Raw genomic sequence first — 17,535 nt, 5'->3', positions numbered from 1 at the left:
TAAACTTCAATTATGCAGCAATTTATAGAAAATGTTTCTGCTTTGATTTATTTTTACAGTACATGGCCTACTGCGATTGGCACCCATAAAACCTCATTATGTTTCAAAGCTGAAGGTCAGATTCTTTGGTGCTCTCCTCCGGTTAAAGTTTTTGAGTGGTGCTGGTTAACGATGAGCCCCTGAAACACAGCGTTTGGATCCCGTTTGGCAGAACTGTGTGAGAAAGCCCAGCCTGCTTGTTGGCATTTTTGTGAAATTGGGTTTCCAGTAGTTTTTTTTTTTGTTTGTTAGCGTTTTTAACTTAAAACAAATGCGTGCCACAAAAAGACATAAAACAACCAGCTGCTTCAGTGTGTGGAGAAGTCAAGTGTGGAAAAGCAAGATGGGTCTTGGACTCGTTTTCGCCACTGCTCAGAACAAATGTCATTTCCAAGGGAGAGGGCACTGTCTTCTTCAGTAACGAAAACTTCCAAGTACATATTTAGTTGATAATTGAGTTACCAACACCACTGTCAAACAGCATCAAAACAGAGATGTGGTATAAATTAGAACCTTCTCCACTGCCTACAACATTACCTACTGTTTGTAGTGTAGTGTTTAATAATATCACTTTATTAACCCCTTACAATTTCTTGCATTTGGAATTTTCTTTTCGCAGACCCCAGCTTGCTCTCCATGAGACACACAGACGGGGAGGGAGCCTGGGGTCAGAGCGCAGGGTCTGCCATTGTACAGCGCCCCTGGAGCAGCTGGGGTTAAGGGCCTTGCTCAGGAGCCCAATAGAGTAGGATTCCTCTGCCAGCTGTGGGATTTGACCCAGCAGCCTTCCAGCCACAGGCGCAGATCCTGAGCCACAAAGCCACCGCTCCACCCATTTGTGTACATTAATACGACACTAAATGTAGATCAGTCAAATATTGAAGTGCTTAGTGTGTCACATAAGCTGCAAATTACAAGTCAGTTCGAAATAGCACTGTATGTTTCATTATGTATTTTGAGTGCATTATTTACTCTACATTTCTGTGACACTGTGTCTTTATCGAAGCCTTTGAGCATGACAAATAACTGGAACAGGTCCCCTCACCATCTTCTGTGTTCAAGACTAAAAGGGTTCTGTTCTTTCAGCCTGTCAGTGTAGGACATTCCTGCCTGTGTCCTGGAATACATCTGGCTGCTCTTCTCTGGACTGATTCCAGAGCAGCAATATCTTAACTGCACACAATATTCTAGGAGGCCTTACTAGGAAATTATACAATTATTAAAAGAATATCCCTCGATTTCAATTCTGCACTTTTGCCAATATATATCTTACTTTACCTGCCTTTTTAATTGCTTCTCCACATAGTCTAGAAGAGGTAAACAATGTGCCAAAAAACAGACTTGTCTACATTAAACATCATGTTCCATGAATTTGCCAAGTCTTGAGTTTTGTCAACATCTTTTTGTATTTCATTTGCTGCTAAATAAGTAGGAGGAAAAGTAGTCCCAAAACATATCCCTGTGGTACCCCACTAATTACAGCAACCCAATGTGAGCTTTCACTATCAGTACTCTCTTGTTTTCTATTAACCAATTCTCGGTCCATTCACAAGTATTTCCCCTGTCTCCTCTAATGTGACAATTAATCGTTTATGAGGAATTTTAGCAAAAGCCTCATGCAAATCTAAACACAGCATATCATACGCCCTGTGTGTATGTACAGTAGTGTTATAGGGGTCACACACTGAAAATCAGACACCCAAGGTAACATCTTCTGTACCCACCTTTGTATTTGTAGAACCGGCAAATAAAGATTCAAAAGATTCTGGAAAACAAAAAGCCACCTTCAACCTTCACCCCACCTGACTCAAGAGTGACCCCCTGCCTGATGACTGCGTAAACTACAACTCGTGCACTGTTCTGCCCAAAGGTGACCTCAAGACATCACCAAGCATCTCTTTGGGATGGATCACAGCATGCTCTGAAGCCTGCACCCTTGCATCAGAGGGGCAAAGTTAGCCTCATGATGAAATCGACAGATAAAGTCAAGTCTACATGGGAGACCTCCTGGGAAAGCTGCTGGAAGAGGTGTTAGTGGGACCCTGCATTTTGTGTGGATCTTAATGCCCCATTATAGTGACAGGGACACTACAATGTAAAAAGATGCTGTCCTTCGGATGAGACATAAAATTGAGGTCCTGACTCTCCGCAGTCATTAAAAATTCCAGGGTGTTTCTCAAAAAGCGTAAAGGCATTAGCCCGGTGTCCTGGCTAAATTTCCCCCTCCCTTTACCAATCATGGCCTCCTAGTAATCCCCATCTCTGAACTGGCTTCATCACTCTGCTCTCCTCCCCACTGAGAGCTGGTGTGTTGGGAGCGTACTGGTGCATCATCCAGGTGGGGCTGCACACTGGTGGGGGTGGAGGGGATCCCCATGACCTGTAAAGAGCTTTGAATGGACTGTCCAGAAAAGCGCTATATAAGATAAGATCACTTTATTGGCCATATACCATTCCTTGCATTAGGAATTCATCTTTTTGCATACCCCAGCTTGCTCTCCATGAGACACACAGACAGGGAGAAAAGCTTGGGGTCAGAGCGCAGGGTCAGCCATTGTACACTGTCCCCAGAACAGCTGGGGGTTAAGGGCCTTGCTCAGGAGCCCAGCAGAGTAGGATTCCTCTGCCGGCTGCAGGCTTTGAACCGGCAACCTTCCAGGTGCAGAGCCTGAGCCACAGAACCACTGCTCAGCCCCTAAATAAAAGGTTAAGGAATTATTATTATTACAGGCAAGAGACACCACTGGATCTCTTTAAAATAAAATCAGATTTTTTTTATATCCAAATGTTCTTTTGCTAATACAAATAAAAGGATTACTGTCCTAGTCATGACGCAGGGTTTAGCTGCGCTGCTGTTTGACGACAGAGCAATGATGGACTATTCAATGGCTTGATACTGGTCATCGTCTAGGACAAAAGATGCCTCCACTCAGACTTGGGTGACCTCTACACCTCTCCCGCATTTGACTCCTGCTAGCTCGGACCTGATGTTTGACTTTCAGGTATGTGTGTTTTTCAAGTTATCTTCTGGAGTTCCTGGATACTGTTGCTACCCCACCCCAAACAAACAGCTAAACTCTGTAATGGCTAGCTAACCCTGCGGCGACCTCCAGGTGTGCAGACGGACCGGTGTAATGGAGCAGAAACATGAGAAACCGTTTCCTTAGGCTGGCCGCATGTTTCGTAGCTCTAGCCTTGCCACTGTGACAGAGATCAGGTGCTGATTAACGGGTGGACGGGGGTGGTCTCTGGCACTCTTTCAGCACGGCGCTGGGAACGTATAACTCTTATTCTCACAAACGCTTGAAGACCAAAAGGGTTTCATGTTCAAAGTGTGGCAGAAGATCAAACTGCAGATGTCAGATTTTCATAGAATACACTGGGGCATTAGAAATGCAGCAAATACTGTTGGGTCCCAATTGCTGTTTCCACTCTCAGGAATTTCTTACTGAGACTAAAAGAAAAACTAAAAGAAATTTGTTGTAATGTCAAACATGATGGAATGGAAACATTCACAGAGAAAGTCAAATTTATATCAAAAGTATTATATCAGCATTATATTAGTAGTGCATTAGTATCAGTAATATTATTATGCTGGAGGTGATGGTGGACCAGTAGGAGGAACTCTTCCCTTTGGATTGGAATTGACAGTCCAATGTCCCAGTATGGTGACCAGGGACACTGTGCTGTACGGTGGTCCCATCCTTCCGATGAGACATTAAACTGAGGTTCATATTTCTTAGTCATTAAAGATCCCATGTTTGGATGTACTGCCAGTGTTAGCCTTGATATCCTTCAGCTCCAGTCTGGGCTTGCTCAATCTGACGTACCTGAAGTCTCCTCTCGATTCAGCTGATGGAGAATTCACTTCAGCTGTGTCAGTTCCCCACCAGACCTGCTGTGCAGTGGGGCTGCTGGTGTGGATTGGCTGTCTCATGTTAGCCAGGCAGGGCCACACTTTGGTGTTGAATGAAGTAGGTTTTTGAAGTAGGTTTTCCTACAGTATGTGTCAATCATTCTTTGGGATAAAATGTCAATCTTGCAGATTTCTTCAGAATCACCAGTGACACACCAACTACAGGACACAAGCGGAATTTAAAACCGAGAACAGCAGGCACAAGCAGTACATGAATGCAAGGGATTATATTAATATATATTATACTATATTAATATATTTTCCATATGCAACACCAAGGGTATCCTCAGATTCCACAGATGTCACTTGTAACCAGATTGCAGCATCTGTGTCATGTATGCACTGGCAAGGATTGCAATTTGCTTTGTTGGAGATTGGATAAGATCGGATCAGGCAGAAGGGACCACAGATAAAATCGTTAAAAACCCGTGGTCAGAAATTTCTCTCCACCGAAGAATGACATTGGAAATTTGCTGAGCACGTTCCTAAACACACGAGGCTCTGCATTTCTGCGCGGCTTTAGACCTATTTCAGTATCTGATTTTATTTTTTTTTACAGCAGGAAGCCAATAAAGTTGTAACAAGCAGGTGTGGCTGTTGATCTTTGTGCTTGTCCTTAAGGGCTGGCTCTCCGACATGAGGAAATAGCTCTTCAAAGACTGCTGGTGGAAGGAAACTCCTCTTGCTTGGAGAAAATTATAAACCGGGACCGATAGGAACATTCAGTACTGTAAAACGCCGTAATTTCTACCAGGCGTTTCCTATTCGTGCCCTCATAAAAACAAAAATTGCATGCATATTAGATGTGGAGTAGAGCATTTTAATTCTGTGAACTACCATACAGCTATGGCCATGGGTTTTATTTTCTCCTTTCCACTTTGCTTTTCCTATTTGAGCGTCATGCATTCTGCTTGATTCCATGTGCTATGTGTCTGTGCGGCACTGATAAGACCCGAAAGGGTGCTAAAGGAATTCATTCGAACTCTATCTCTAGAGCACTTCATTCTCATTGGGTGACGACTAGCCCCGTCTTGTGCTGTAACCTCCTCTTTCAAGTACAGTACTGTGGAAACCGGCGACGCAGAGCCAGGGCGCCTGGAGTAGCCAAGACGGTTTCCACAGGTTATTGAGTTTCAAGACCTGGAATTGTTGTTGTTTTTGTCAGTGTTTTCATTCTTTCTCAGCTCTTCCATGCAGTCTCGCTATTTCCCCGGAGTTTGTTGTGAGTCCTACCTAGTGGCAGCTGGTCATCACCAGCCGCTGGGCTCCATTAGGAAACAAGAACATAAAAAAAAAATCAAAGCAAAGTACTCGCACTTTTAAACGTGCACAACCAGTACCTTTTTACAAGGTAATAGCTTGCCCTGTTTCACGCTACATACAGGCAACCAGTCTCCTGCAGTGCAATAATGCTGTAGGAAAGAAAGTCCATGTACTCTAGGAATTACGAAGTAGCATGTCAAGCTGATTCTACACTTGTTTCCAACACGTGAGTCCCACACTCTTAGGGTTTTTTTTAAGCAGCTGGTCTGTAAACTTAATGAAACATAACTTGTTCTGGTGCTTCTTCCTTTCTTATCAACGTTAATACATGGAAACCTATTCAGTTACTTTGCAGTAGGTTATACCATTTAATCAAGGAAAGTGCATTTTAGTTATATTACTGTCCTATCACTGATTAAATACAACATTCACCGTGCATCAACGGTAGATGAAAAGACATTCCAGACCATATATTTTTGTGATGTATGAGTGGAGATCATCACAAATTAATCTTGGCTACTTCAGCTCTCCTATGTATAAAAATATCTATGTATCATGCACCCGGGACTCTCCTTCCTTTCCTGCATCTCTCAGCGTCCCTCCCCCCATCCCATACACACCTTTGTAGCAGCTCCCTGGCTCATTCCTTTGATTACTCAGGGGGGATTGTGCTGCCTCATCCTTGAAGCTAGGCCATTCCCTCAAGTAAGAGTTACAGTACCTCAAATACTCTCTACACATTTCATATTCTGTCTTTCGGATGAGATGTTAAACCGAGGTCTTGGCTCTCAGTAGTCATTAAAGATCCCCGGGCATTTCTCGAGAAAAGTAGGGGGTTGTCCTGGTGTCCGGGCCAAATTTTCCCCCTCGGCCTTTATCGTGGCCTCCAAATTGTCCCCATGTGTGATTGGCTTGCACTTGCCCTGCAATGGACTGGCGTCCTGTCCAGGGTGTACCCTGCCTTGTGCTCGTTGCTTGCCAGGTAGGCTCCGGTTCCCCGCGACACCGTAGGGTATAAAGCGGTTTGGCAAATGACATGACGTGTCATTTCATATTGCTTTCATTAGGATCTAACTGAATTACTGAAATTAATTTTGAGGTTGAGAGCTCTGTATGACAATTCATGTGCTTCCTCCACTTCAAGAGTTTCAGGATGTCCATCAAGGAAGTTAAGTGAAATTAGTTTTGATTTACATTTTTCCCTGATAGCAGCCAGGATCCCAGACATGCTTTGACACCTTCAATCGTTCAGAAAGTCATGCAAAAATAGCTATCACAAAATAACTTAGGTGAAGGGAGTACTGAGAGCTCCAGGAAGAAGACAGAACCAAGAACAAGAACAAACGACATTTTGGCAATTTGCCCAAAGGCCTTGAAACAACGATTTCTTTCTTTGAACAAAACTGCCTGAGAAGTAAACTACAAAAAATGGAACAATATTGCATTGTGTAGCAGCAGTAGCTCCAATGCATTACAAAGAATACAGGTTTGGATGCAGTGTGCTGAGTCGAAATCACAAGTGAAGTTTGAGGGGTGAAAGCTATTGGTTTTATACACTGCAGCCTCTAAAGCAGTAGCAAAGAATAAAACCAAAGATTTTTTGATTTCTGTGTTCCAAGAGTTATTTTCACCACTGTGTGCTAATATGCCTTCTTGATAACTTCCAGGAGCATATTAATAATTGCCTTACTGCACATGCGTCGCGACTTTATTTTATACAAAATAGTTTTCAAGCACACTGTTTGCACCTGTTTAAGTTTTTCTTATTTAAAAATGTCTTATTTTTAATAATACAAATTAAAACAGGTATTTATACTACGGGTCAGTCAACTCTTGTCAGTTACAGTTGCAACCTGACTGAATCTGTCTACTTTTAATTTTCTGAAATAACCAAAAATGAACACTGTGGAGGTTTTGTTCACAAGAACCTTTTGCTCCTTGACATCTAACCCTAATCCTGTGACCTCTACTCAAAAGGGAGAAAGTACAAAAAATGAACTTTTAGCACTGAGTGATTTGTGAAGAGAAGATGGCTTCTTGCCAGTTTTCAAACTAAGCCCCTTCATTGTCTTCCCTGACTTCAAGTTCGTGGAGATACTGTCTGGAGCAAATGAAATTACAAATACTTCCAACAGTTCCCTGAAAGAATCACACCTCTGGAAAGTTGTGGAGGCACATGTGGAGAATCAGATTGTAATGGGAGCCGGTCCAGGCTCCCGTGAAGCGTAGTTCAGGACCCTATGCAGACGGTATGATCCGGAAGTAAGTGGAGAAGGACAACAGGGAGGTGACGATAAGGATCAGGATGGATTGACAGACAGGGGGGCGTGATGGGGGCGCTCGGGGGGGCTTGACAAAGGCAAACTGATCCAGACAGTCCAAAGGGGAAATCCGGGGCGCAGTCCAGAGTCTAGGAACTGGGGGATCCATCCAAGACGAGACAAAGAAGGTTAAAATCCAGAAACAGGACAGGGAATAAAACCAGGGTGACGAGGCCAGGTGCTCCGAGCCCCGGACCCAGATGGTCAGGATGCCGTGATGAAGCCTGTGCCGTCAGGTCTCTCCTGGACCCGCTGGTAGGCGGGCTTCCGGGCGTCCATCTCCTAACGCTGAGCCCAGAATAGCGGGAGCGCCAGGTTTAAATAATGAGAGACAAACAGAGGGCAGGTGCACATAATCAACTCAATACGAAAGGGTCAGAGCACCCTTAAGAGGAGGGATGAAGATCATGACACAAATTCTACATCATGAATCAAACTCACCATCAAATCAGAGCTACCAGCAATACTTGACAGCTGGTGCTCAGACTGGCAGTAGGTACCACTGAGCTCTAGAGCTACTCAATAAAGAAGCCGAGTCCAACAGGCTCGTGTGATAATATAATCAAAGCCTGATTTGGTCAAGATGAGTCAGCATCAATCCAAGTGATTTCCATAGTATTTTTGAAGCAATCTGCGATGGAGTTTCCTGATTAAGTCATCACTATAAAAGTCCAGCGGTGTTCAAAGAGATACCCCAAACCTTCCAGAATTCATTTTTAAATGACATATTTTAACGGTACCAGGAGGAAAAAGCTCTCTCAAGCCAGCATGCTTCTTGCAGTGCAAGTAGACAAAACAAACACTGTTGCTCTCAAATCAAAGATGCTGATAATACTGCGCCACCATCAGAAAATAAATATTTTGAGAATTTATCGAGGTGAATGACAAATCCGAAACCTGCTAGAGAAGATCTATGAGATTTTTGTTCTTGCCCAGGACCTCTAACAAACTATGCTGAAAAGAGGCTAGATTACTGTGGACATAAGAAATGGGATCCTTTTACAAAGCAAACAAAGACCAAGTTGAACGTGCTCCTCTCCACTCATGACAAGTCTGGAGATTAACAGATGCAGTAATTGAACACAGTTTGTGTCTTAGGAAACGCATAAGAAACCCTTGTTCTCTGTCCTCATTATTGTTAATATTTTTGCAGATTACACAAAAATGACTTTGCATTTTTGAATGGAACGGTTGTTTGCTCGAAATTGTAATTACTCAGTTCAGAATGCCTGATCTGAATCAAATTATGATACAGAATTGTTTTTTTCTCGGCATCTACTGTAATCACTTTCTTAAACTAAGATACTTAGCATATATCGTTTATCTCCTCTACAGTTACTGTAGCTCATCACGGGAATGAACATGCCTCCGTATAAAATGAACTGACCACCTTCATGATATTGACAGCAGGTATTAAACACTTCCTCTATCCGATCATTATGCGGCAATAACGGATCATAATTAGCGCACTATGCATGCCACGCGTGGGGCTGTGTAGCGTGTGTGAGCGGGTGGAGCGAAAAGGACAGGTGGTTATGCAGTTGAAACAGAAGTGATGAACAACTAATGAACAACTTTCTAAAACGATCCCATAACCTCATCAATCCCACGACCAAATACGGACAGCTGCCTGGGACTGTTTACAGGCGTTTCAGTGTTAATAAGCGACCGCAGTCCCATCACTATCTCCCCCCCCCTCTCCGGCCAAAGAGCGTCATCGCGCTCTGCTGACCTTTCACCTACTTCTTCTGTTGACTCAGCTGCCGACCGGCGTTTGTGCTCCTCTTCTTTGTCAATAAAGCTGATTCAAAAAGAGAGTGTTGTGACTGCAGGTCAGCTCGGTAAAACGCAGGTAGGTGTCCTGTCTTTTACAACTGCATCCTCATTTCTTAGAATCTGTAGCACTATTGCCATGCTTTTATTTATTCAAGTCTTTAGGTTTACAGGTGGATCTTGCTAGTTGTTGTTTTTTTTTATTTTGGAGGAGAGTTACAATCTTGGTATCCTCTTTTTTGGTATGCGTACAGTACTGTCTCTGTTCAACTGTATATTATTATTAGGAAGTTTTCGTCAGCAGTAGTAAAGATGCGGTTTGTATCTTTAAATGCAGGCGAGCGCTGTTCCTCTGTGAGACGATTGCATTTTTTTTTACAAAGGTCTTGCAAGACGGAGGAAGAAAATCGTATTGTGCAAAGAATAGAGGTTTTTAAGATAAAGCGCAGAAAAAAAGAAGATCGTTTTGGTAAATGATCTTGCTAAACTTCAGCGCTATAAAAGTATGCACAATTGGAGATTTGGCTGTTCCGTGGATGAATCGACTAAACGTGATCGCAGCATATCTATAGTGTAATTAGTGGTTAACTCAAAAGAAATACAGTAATTGGTACACTTTTAAATATTGCCTTAATAGAGAACGTTGGAGAGCACGTTATACTGTAAATTAAAATCTAACCTGCTCTAATTCGCCTGTTAAAGACGGGTTATACACGGGTTACAGGTGTATAACTATTTTGTAATTGAAGATAAACCTTTAATTTTGTAATGTGTAGGACATTGGATTTCCTTTAATCATCTTAACCCCACATAAAGATAACTTCTCTGTTACTTAGTGGAATCGAAGGTGCCTGATAACATTTGAGGAATACAACTGACTTTGTTCTGTACTTGCATATCCAGCCAGGTTAAAACAGAAGCATCCTCACCAGCCTTGTTTTTATATTTCTGATTCCCTGTAATGAATGCCTTTAACTTGAGAACGTTATTAGTTTGTTGTATAAACAATCCCAAAATGTCCATGTTTGGGATATCAAATTATTTAGATAAGAAGAGACAGATACTTGGCAGGAACACTTACTCTGTGAGCTTTCCTAAGGGCAATTAGCACTGTCAGTACAGCTTTCTCCCATGAGTTCTGTACTTTGGCATGGTTTCTCTGCCTCTCTGCTTCATTGTATTGCTGCTAGCTAATTGATTTAATTCATTTGTTGCTTTGGGGATCTCAGGTAATTGGCTTAGGCAGTACGGCTGGGGAGTTTCTGCCAGAGACCCCCTTCTTATTTTCTCAAGAAGCTTCTCCTGTTCTTCATCACAAAAACCCTTCCCACCAGCTTCTGCTAGCAGTATCCTCTGGTTCATGGTCCACTGTACCTCCTGTTGGGTTCACTTTTAGTAAGTGAGGGGTGTTATATTATTTGACAAGGGAGGGGTTAATAGTGAAGTATCTGAAGACGTTCTAAAATAAACAAAACTGCATGTCTTGTGGACCACACACCTGAAGTTTTGACTCTGTTGGCTCCAAGCTATTGGGTTCACTTTGCAGCACATTTGCAGGTTTTGAATGCTTGAGTCAAGTCAAGCTGTTAGTTAGATTCTGTTAGTTTGGCCAGTTGTGAGTGTACAATTACTCACAACTGTAACACAGTTGACCATGTAACTCTGAGTGAGGAGCCATAACTGTTCTGTAGCCTAGTGAGCACAATTGTACAAGGTTTTCTATATGAGGCTAAATGCATTGCACAGTTTTTTGGAATCATGCTTTATTCTACCTGTCGCTGTGGTTCCACTGTGCTCAGCCTTTACCATGGTGTTCTTCTGCCAACCTGCATGTGGGTGCTGTTGGCTGCCGAGCTGCCTGCAGTGTCCAGTTGTCTTGATTACAAGATCAAGAGCCATTATTTTAAGGGGCGACTAAGTGTTCCCGTCAAGGTAAACAAGACGGGAAGGCTGTGCTGTCAGCTGGCTCCTTCCATGATTTTAAGAAGGGGGGAAAAAAAACTACAATGTCCTGAAGTTTCCAGCAAACTAAGGAGTTCTGTATCCGCACGATACGTGGGGTCCCATAGTTAACGCCTTTGATAAGGAAATGCCTTCATTGTCTCCTTCCTTTACATAACAATTACATCGCTGTGATTTGCAGTAAAATGTGCTTTCAAGTTCAGTGATAAATTCAGATAATGTGGTGCTACTCTTCCCCCCCATGTTTTTTTTTAAAACAAAAACGTTACAGATGAGGAGCCATTTGACCCAGTTTGATTGGTAGTGCATCGCTGATTGGTGGAGGATTTGTACCCCTTTCTGGAAACAATCCAGGGTGTCAGTGTTGAAAACACAGCTGGGTCGCTGGATCAAGTCACCTTCCACGTCTGTGTAAAGAAGTTCCTCTTGTTCTTGGTTTTAAATGCATTTCCACGTAGTGTCCTCTTGTCCTGTGGTCCCTGCTTCACTGTTCGTTCTGAATGGACAGTCATCAAGAGAGCTCGGAAGGAGACGATTAAGAATACTTTTTGTGACTTTTATGTGCAGAGAGAGGTTTTGACAGAGATAATATACATTGATAAAGTAGAGAATAGTGACTAGCTTGTGGTGGGGAGGGAGAAAGGCATTGAAATAATCAGGTGGGGAGCTGTGTCAGCATGCAAAGGCTGCAAAGGAACAAGTAATAGGTTTATAACATGCTGAAAACGGAAGAAAGACAACACAACGTTTCGGCCGTGGAGCCTTCTTCAGGTGTGTGAAGAAGGCTCCATGGCCGAAACGTTGTGTTTTCTTTCTTCATTGAAATAATCAGCCCATCAACATTTAACTATTTTATTCCCTTTGAGGATACTCCAGGACATTCTGGCCTACCTCAGTTCAGTGTCACATTGATACGTCTGTGGTAAACAAGTCTATTAGTTCTCTATGAGAAAAAAGAATGACCATGAAGATAAATAAAAGATTGCTTACAGCGTGAGCACTGCGGAACGAGCTAGTGTTGCCATGGCAGCTGGCCACACCTCTCTCACCTGCCTGTCAGTCCTGCTTGTCATGGATACACATCCTGACAGGAAACCCGTTTCACCTGTTGGCAATTCTCGACCACTCCGATCTCAGCTGAAGCAGGCTACTTACAGTCTCCGCTGGCAGTGCTTTGGGCTCTGTTGTAGTGTAGCTGGTCTAGTTCTCGAATTCTTGTGTTCACTGGTTGCCTGTCTGGTGCTTGGGTTTGAATCCCAGACCCTGCTTTGCCTTGCCTTTGTCACTTGGATTTGTCCTTGGTGCTGTGTACTATTCTTCTCTGGCTTTGCACCCTGCTCATTTTTAGATTAATTCTCTGGACTGTGTTTATCTGTATTTTCACTAGTCTATTGCTTCCTGGCTGCAAACCCTCCTGCGTTCTCCAACCATGACCCTGGACAGTGTTTTGCCTGTTGTTCTTGGCTGCCTGTCCCCACATTTACTGCTGCCTGCTCTGCTGCTCATATCACCCTGCACATGGGTTCTCCCCTCAATCTTTGCACTGCTGCTTACTGCCATGAGCTTTAGCTCTAGCTATAAAGAAGCAAACGGTCTGCCTTCCTGTGGCATCAGTGAAAATCAGTGCCATGTGTCTGGAGATTGTTTTGCTGCAGGGTCTTTTGGGCATTGCACTGCCATGGGAAGGATTGGTCAAATTCCCGGGCGGATCTCTGGGAAGATCCTCCTCCTGCCAGATCGCCATGTGTTATTTGTGCAATCTGCACGTCCGCAAAAGGCTGGAGCCGGGTTGAAGGTGGCATGCAGAATTCCTGCAGTAGTGAGCATCATTCAAGGAAACTGGCACCCGTGTCTCAGCGTTTTCCCAGCAGCTGGAATTTAAGCAAGAGAGTGATTTTCATGGATGGACTTCAAAACAATTGGATGATTAATCCGGCAATTTGGGACTGTGGCGTCAAGAGGGCGTGGCGTTGAACTGTGACAAGAGCCAACGCAGCCTGGTCTAGTTACAACCACTCCTTAACTGAGCCTGCAGTTAGGAAATTAGTGACGAACTACACAGTCTATAGCAAAATAATGGCTTATGCCTAAAAACAACTCTTACATAAAAAAAAATAAAATGTCCAGCTTTCCTAGATTGTTGAGTTTGATTATGTGCTGAATCGATGAGACTGTGGCTTAACAAACGGGTCATTTCTCCAGCCCTACACATAGTCCACCTGACTGAAACAACACGCAACTGAGACGGGTCGTATTAAATTTTACTTGTACGTGGGTCAGCAAAAACTACTTGAAAACAATCTTTTTTTTTTTTTTTAAAGACCGGTTGTAATACACTCCACAAATACGGCAAATCTAGCTGCCTCCACTACGCTCTTTGCAGTTCAGCAAGGAAGCTCTGCAGACAGGAAAACGACAGAGGATGTCATTCAGTTTAGACTGCGCTGCTGGGCTTGGTCAGTGACTGTGTCAAGTGAACAATGGTGGACTTGTCCTTATCCGCAGGTCCTGTGGATAAATATTTGCCCGGCGAATATTAGGGCAATTAAACTAAGTGTCCAATCATCCAAAACATCCGGCAGTACTTCTGCTGTCTGGTACAGCAGTGTTACTGGTGCCTTTCAATGCAGACAGGGATGGAAAAGAGTTCAGGAGCAGCTGGGGCACCTTATAATTAGGATGTTTGAGGATGTTTATTGAGTATGTGGGTGTACTGAGACTTTTAAAAGATTTGTAAAAGATCACTTCATTGGCCATATGCATTTCTTGCATTAGGAATTTGTCTTTTCGCAGACCCCAGCTTGCTGTCCATGAGACGCGCAGACAGGGAGAAAAGCTTGGGGTCAGAGCGCAGGGTCAGCCATTTATATGGTGCCCCTGGAGCAGTTGGGGCTAAGGGCCTTGCTCAGGGGCCCAACGGAGTTGAATTCCTCTGCTGGCCCCGGGATACGAACTGACAACCTTCCAGTCATAGGTGCAGATCCTTAGCCACAGAGCAGTGAGATATGGCTTCACTTCCTGGCCAGGGGATGATGCACCGTGAGGCAGCTGCAGTTACTGACGTGTTAATGTGTACCGAGCCTCTTGGTGGGGGCTGGCCAGGGCTGTTGAACTTCTACAGACCTTTGTGCTCAGTTTATCCTCCTGTGCAATTCAAGCTGCAATTCAGCTTGAATTGCAGATGAGGGCTGCACTGAACTGGTTTGTTGGGTAAAGCAAATTCCACATTGTGCCCTAAACTAGTCATAAGACTGACTACTGTTTAAAAAAAAACAAGTGAGTCATTTATTTTTCAACATGCCATTTGATTGAATAAGACTTATTTGAAAACTGACACACATATGACTCTCACCAGGACAAGAGGATGGGATAATGGATGGATTGAATACATTGTTGCTATAAAAAGACACTCTAGCAGAGCAGACGTGTTTTTTTTTTCTTACAGTTAAATGGATGTTTATTGGGTCTGTCAAGGTTTTTAAAGGTGAACTACGCTATTTTCCTATTGGGCGGTTAGATCCGGCATTGATGAGTGCATTTCAAAGTACAATGCAAATAAAATGTGCACAGTAATGTGTTAAACCTCCAATTGACGTCACAAAATTGACAAAAATTTCCAGGTATGCGCAACGCTTTATTTTTGTCATTGGCTGTGATTCAGAATGAGGCACCGAAACCCTGAGACCTGAGCCGGACCTGATAGTGTAGTATGAGAATTGTGATGTGAAACGCCCCTTCCTGCTCGCTAGTCACTATAATGACTAGCGTGATGTACGAGCGAATGAGAACAGGTCGTGCAGCAGACATTTCACCGCAGAAGTGTTCCAAAGTGATCTACAGGCAGGGCAAACAAGTAGTATTTGTCGGCAAAACCGTTTTGAAGTTGAGTGCAATGTTTCTTGTCGGATTAAAAGAGATGTATTTACAAGCCTGCTTGTCTACTGAGTAAAAAGGCCGCAGTACATCACTGGAAGTTTTATTACCTCGTTCTGAATCGTTGAATATGGCGCTGCGCACACCTGGAAATTTAGTCTATTTTGTGATGTAAATTGGAGGTTTGACTGTGTGCCTTTTGCTTCCATTGTGATCTGGAATGCACTTATCAGTACTGATTTTTTTTTCCCAATCCCGAGATGTAAAAATAGCTTTGCAGTGAGACTTTAGTTTGGAATTTTGCGATCCCATCAATTCATTCGTTTTGTTACCGAGGATCAAGAACCCCGTCTGGAAAAATTGTTGAATGTAGTTACAGCTTAATACACACCACAGTAGGTATGGCATATCGCACAGCTGTGTGGCTTGTCTCTGAAACCTGCGGGATCTCTGTGCTTCGATTTCTCCACGCTCTCCAGAGCTACAGCTTCCTGCCCGGAACATCGCCCCTTCCCTTCGGCTGCATCTCCTACACCGGGCCCAGCATGTGGGCTGGTCTTGCCAAAGTCCTGACCCGGCTCCAGCCGGGCCACGGCGGACCGCGGGTTCTGTGCAAGGCCCTGGTCCCGGGCCTGGCGCCGGGGGGGCCGCGCTGGCACCGGCTGGCCGCCGCACCCCTGCCGGAGGGGGCGGCGGCGGCGGCGGCGGCGCCGGCGGGGACCTCGAGCATCCGGCGGGTCCGGGCCCTGGAGCAGGAGCGGCTGGTCAGCGTGCAGTGGGCGGACGGGTCGCGGAGCCTCTACCCCTTCGTGTGGCTGCGGGACAACTGCCAGTGCCCGCGCTGCTTCCTGCCCTCCGCCGGGGCGCGCAGCCTCCCACTGCCGGACCTGGACGTGGACACCGGGGTGGACAGGGTGGAGCTGACCGAGCCCACCAAGGTGAGGCCCCGCTGAGGGCTGCGGCCGCCTGTGGGTGGGCCCACCGCCCGCCCTGCTCTTGGAAAGTCCGCCTCAAGGCGTGCCAGCTGCTCGTTGTCAATCTGTTCACTTGCATGGACCCGCGAATGTGCCAGCATGGCGCATTAATTTTGTGTGGCCGGTTTTGGCCTCTGATGTGGCTGCTGACAGACGCTGTATCACCCTGCAGCTCACCGCTGGCAGCCCCACTGGAGCTCAGCAGTGTGAGCCTGGCCAGTACCTGGACAGGAGACCTCCTGGGAAAGCTAAGGTTGCTGCTGGAAGAGGTGTTAGTGGGGCCAGTAGGGGGTGCTCACCCTGCGGTCTGTGTGGGTCCTGATGCCCCAGTATAGGGACAGGGACACTATACTGTAAACAGGTGCTGTCCTTCGGATGAGGTAAAACCGAGGTCCTGAGTCTCTGTGGTCATTAAAAATGCCAGGGCTTTTCTTGAAAAGAGTACGGTTGTTACCCTGGTGTCCTGGCCAAATTTCCCCCCTGCCTTTACCAGTCATGGCCTCCTAATAACCCCCATCTCTGAACTGGCTTCATCACTCTGCTCTCCTCCCCACTGAGAGCTGGTGTGTGTGAGTGGACTGGAGCATCATCCAGGTGGGGCTGCATACTGGTGGGGGTGGAGGGGATCCCCATGACCTGTAAAGAGCTCTTTGAGTGTAGTGTCCAGAAAAGCGCTATATAAATCTAAGGAATTATTATTACATCTTGGAGAGTTAAAGACTTGGAGGCAATGAAGGCTAATAAAAGCCTTATTAATTAGCCTCTGCATAAAAGCTTATCATTGTTATGGTCTTGTAGAATGGAATCCAGCTGATGGTAAATCACCCAGCTTAACCTGACCTAGGAGCCCAAGAACCATTTTACACCTGAAACCCATTCAGATGCACGATAACTGCGGTGTGCTTGCTGACGTTCCTTATCGGCCTGTGTCCTTTTCGCTCATCTGATGCTTTGCTAGGTGTCCGTTGTGTGGCCTGACCAGCACACCAGCGAGTTTGATGCCGACTGGTTGAAGAAAAGATGCTTTTCTCCCTCGGCAAGACAGAAGCAGCGGGAGGAGCTCTTTCTGAACGGTACGGTTCAACTGCGTCTCAAGCTGTCCTAGGATCTCACTGAAGGAAAGCCCTTTCTGTATTAATTACTGGCAGATTTAATAGTGCTCAACGTGCGTTTTCGTGCTATAGGTATCGGTGGTTCCTTGCAATGACTTGACTTGAACCCACTTCAAAAACGTCACTGTACATCCCTGAGCCCTGGTGATTCATCTTTTCTTATGGATCGTCGCCAAAAAGATGGGGCGGGGGGAAGAGGTTTTTAGGAAATAAGATCCATGTGTGACTCCTCTTAATTTTCACTACAAGCCTTGCAGTCAAGAGAAGATGTGAAGAGCTTTGTGAGGTCTGAAAAGCACCGC

At 44.8% G+C, this 17,535-nt stretch overlaps 1 protein-coding gene across 1 annotated transcript in view; it reads left to right on the top strand.

Moving 5' to 3' along the window:
* The window catches only part of bbox1 (gamma-butyrobetaine hydroxylase 1), a 52,701-nt gene that overhangs the window by 1,303 nt on the left and 33,863 nt on the right, over positions 1-17,535 (top strand). Inside the window, exons 3-6 of the mRNA XM_088935203.1 lie at positions 3,892-3,976; positions 9,300-9,391; positions 15,627-16,085; positions 17,080-17,194. Coding sequence (XP_088791329.1) covers positions 3,892-3,976; positions 9,300-9,391; positions 15,627-16,085; positions 17,080-17,194 — 751 coding nt within the window. The remainder of the gene's footprint in view (positions 1-3,891; positions 3,977-9,299; positions 9,392-15,626; positions 16,086-17,079; positions 17,195-17,535) is intronic.

Source organism: Atractosteus spatula, chromosome 16, assembly GCF_055471065.1.
Source record: "Atractosteus spatula isolate fAtrSpa1 chromosome 16, fAtrSpa1.hap1, whole genome shotgun sequence".
In the NCBI taxonomy this organism is placed as follows: Eukaryota; Metazoa; Chordata; class Actinopteri; order Semionotiformes; family Lepisosteidae; genus Atractosteus; species Atractosteus spatula.
Note: the sequence above shows the minus strand (reverse complement) of the source record. Positions and strands in the feature narration are given on the sequence as shown.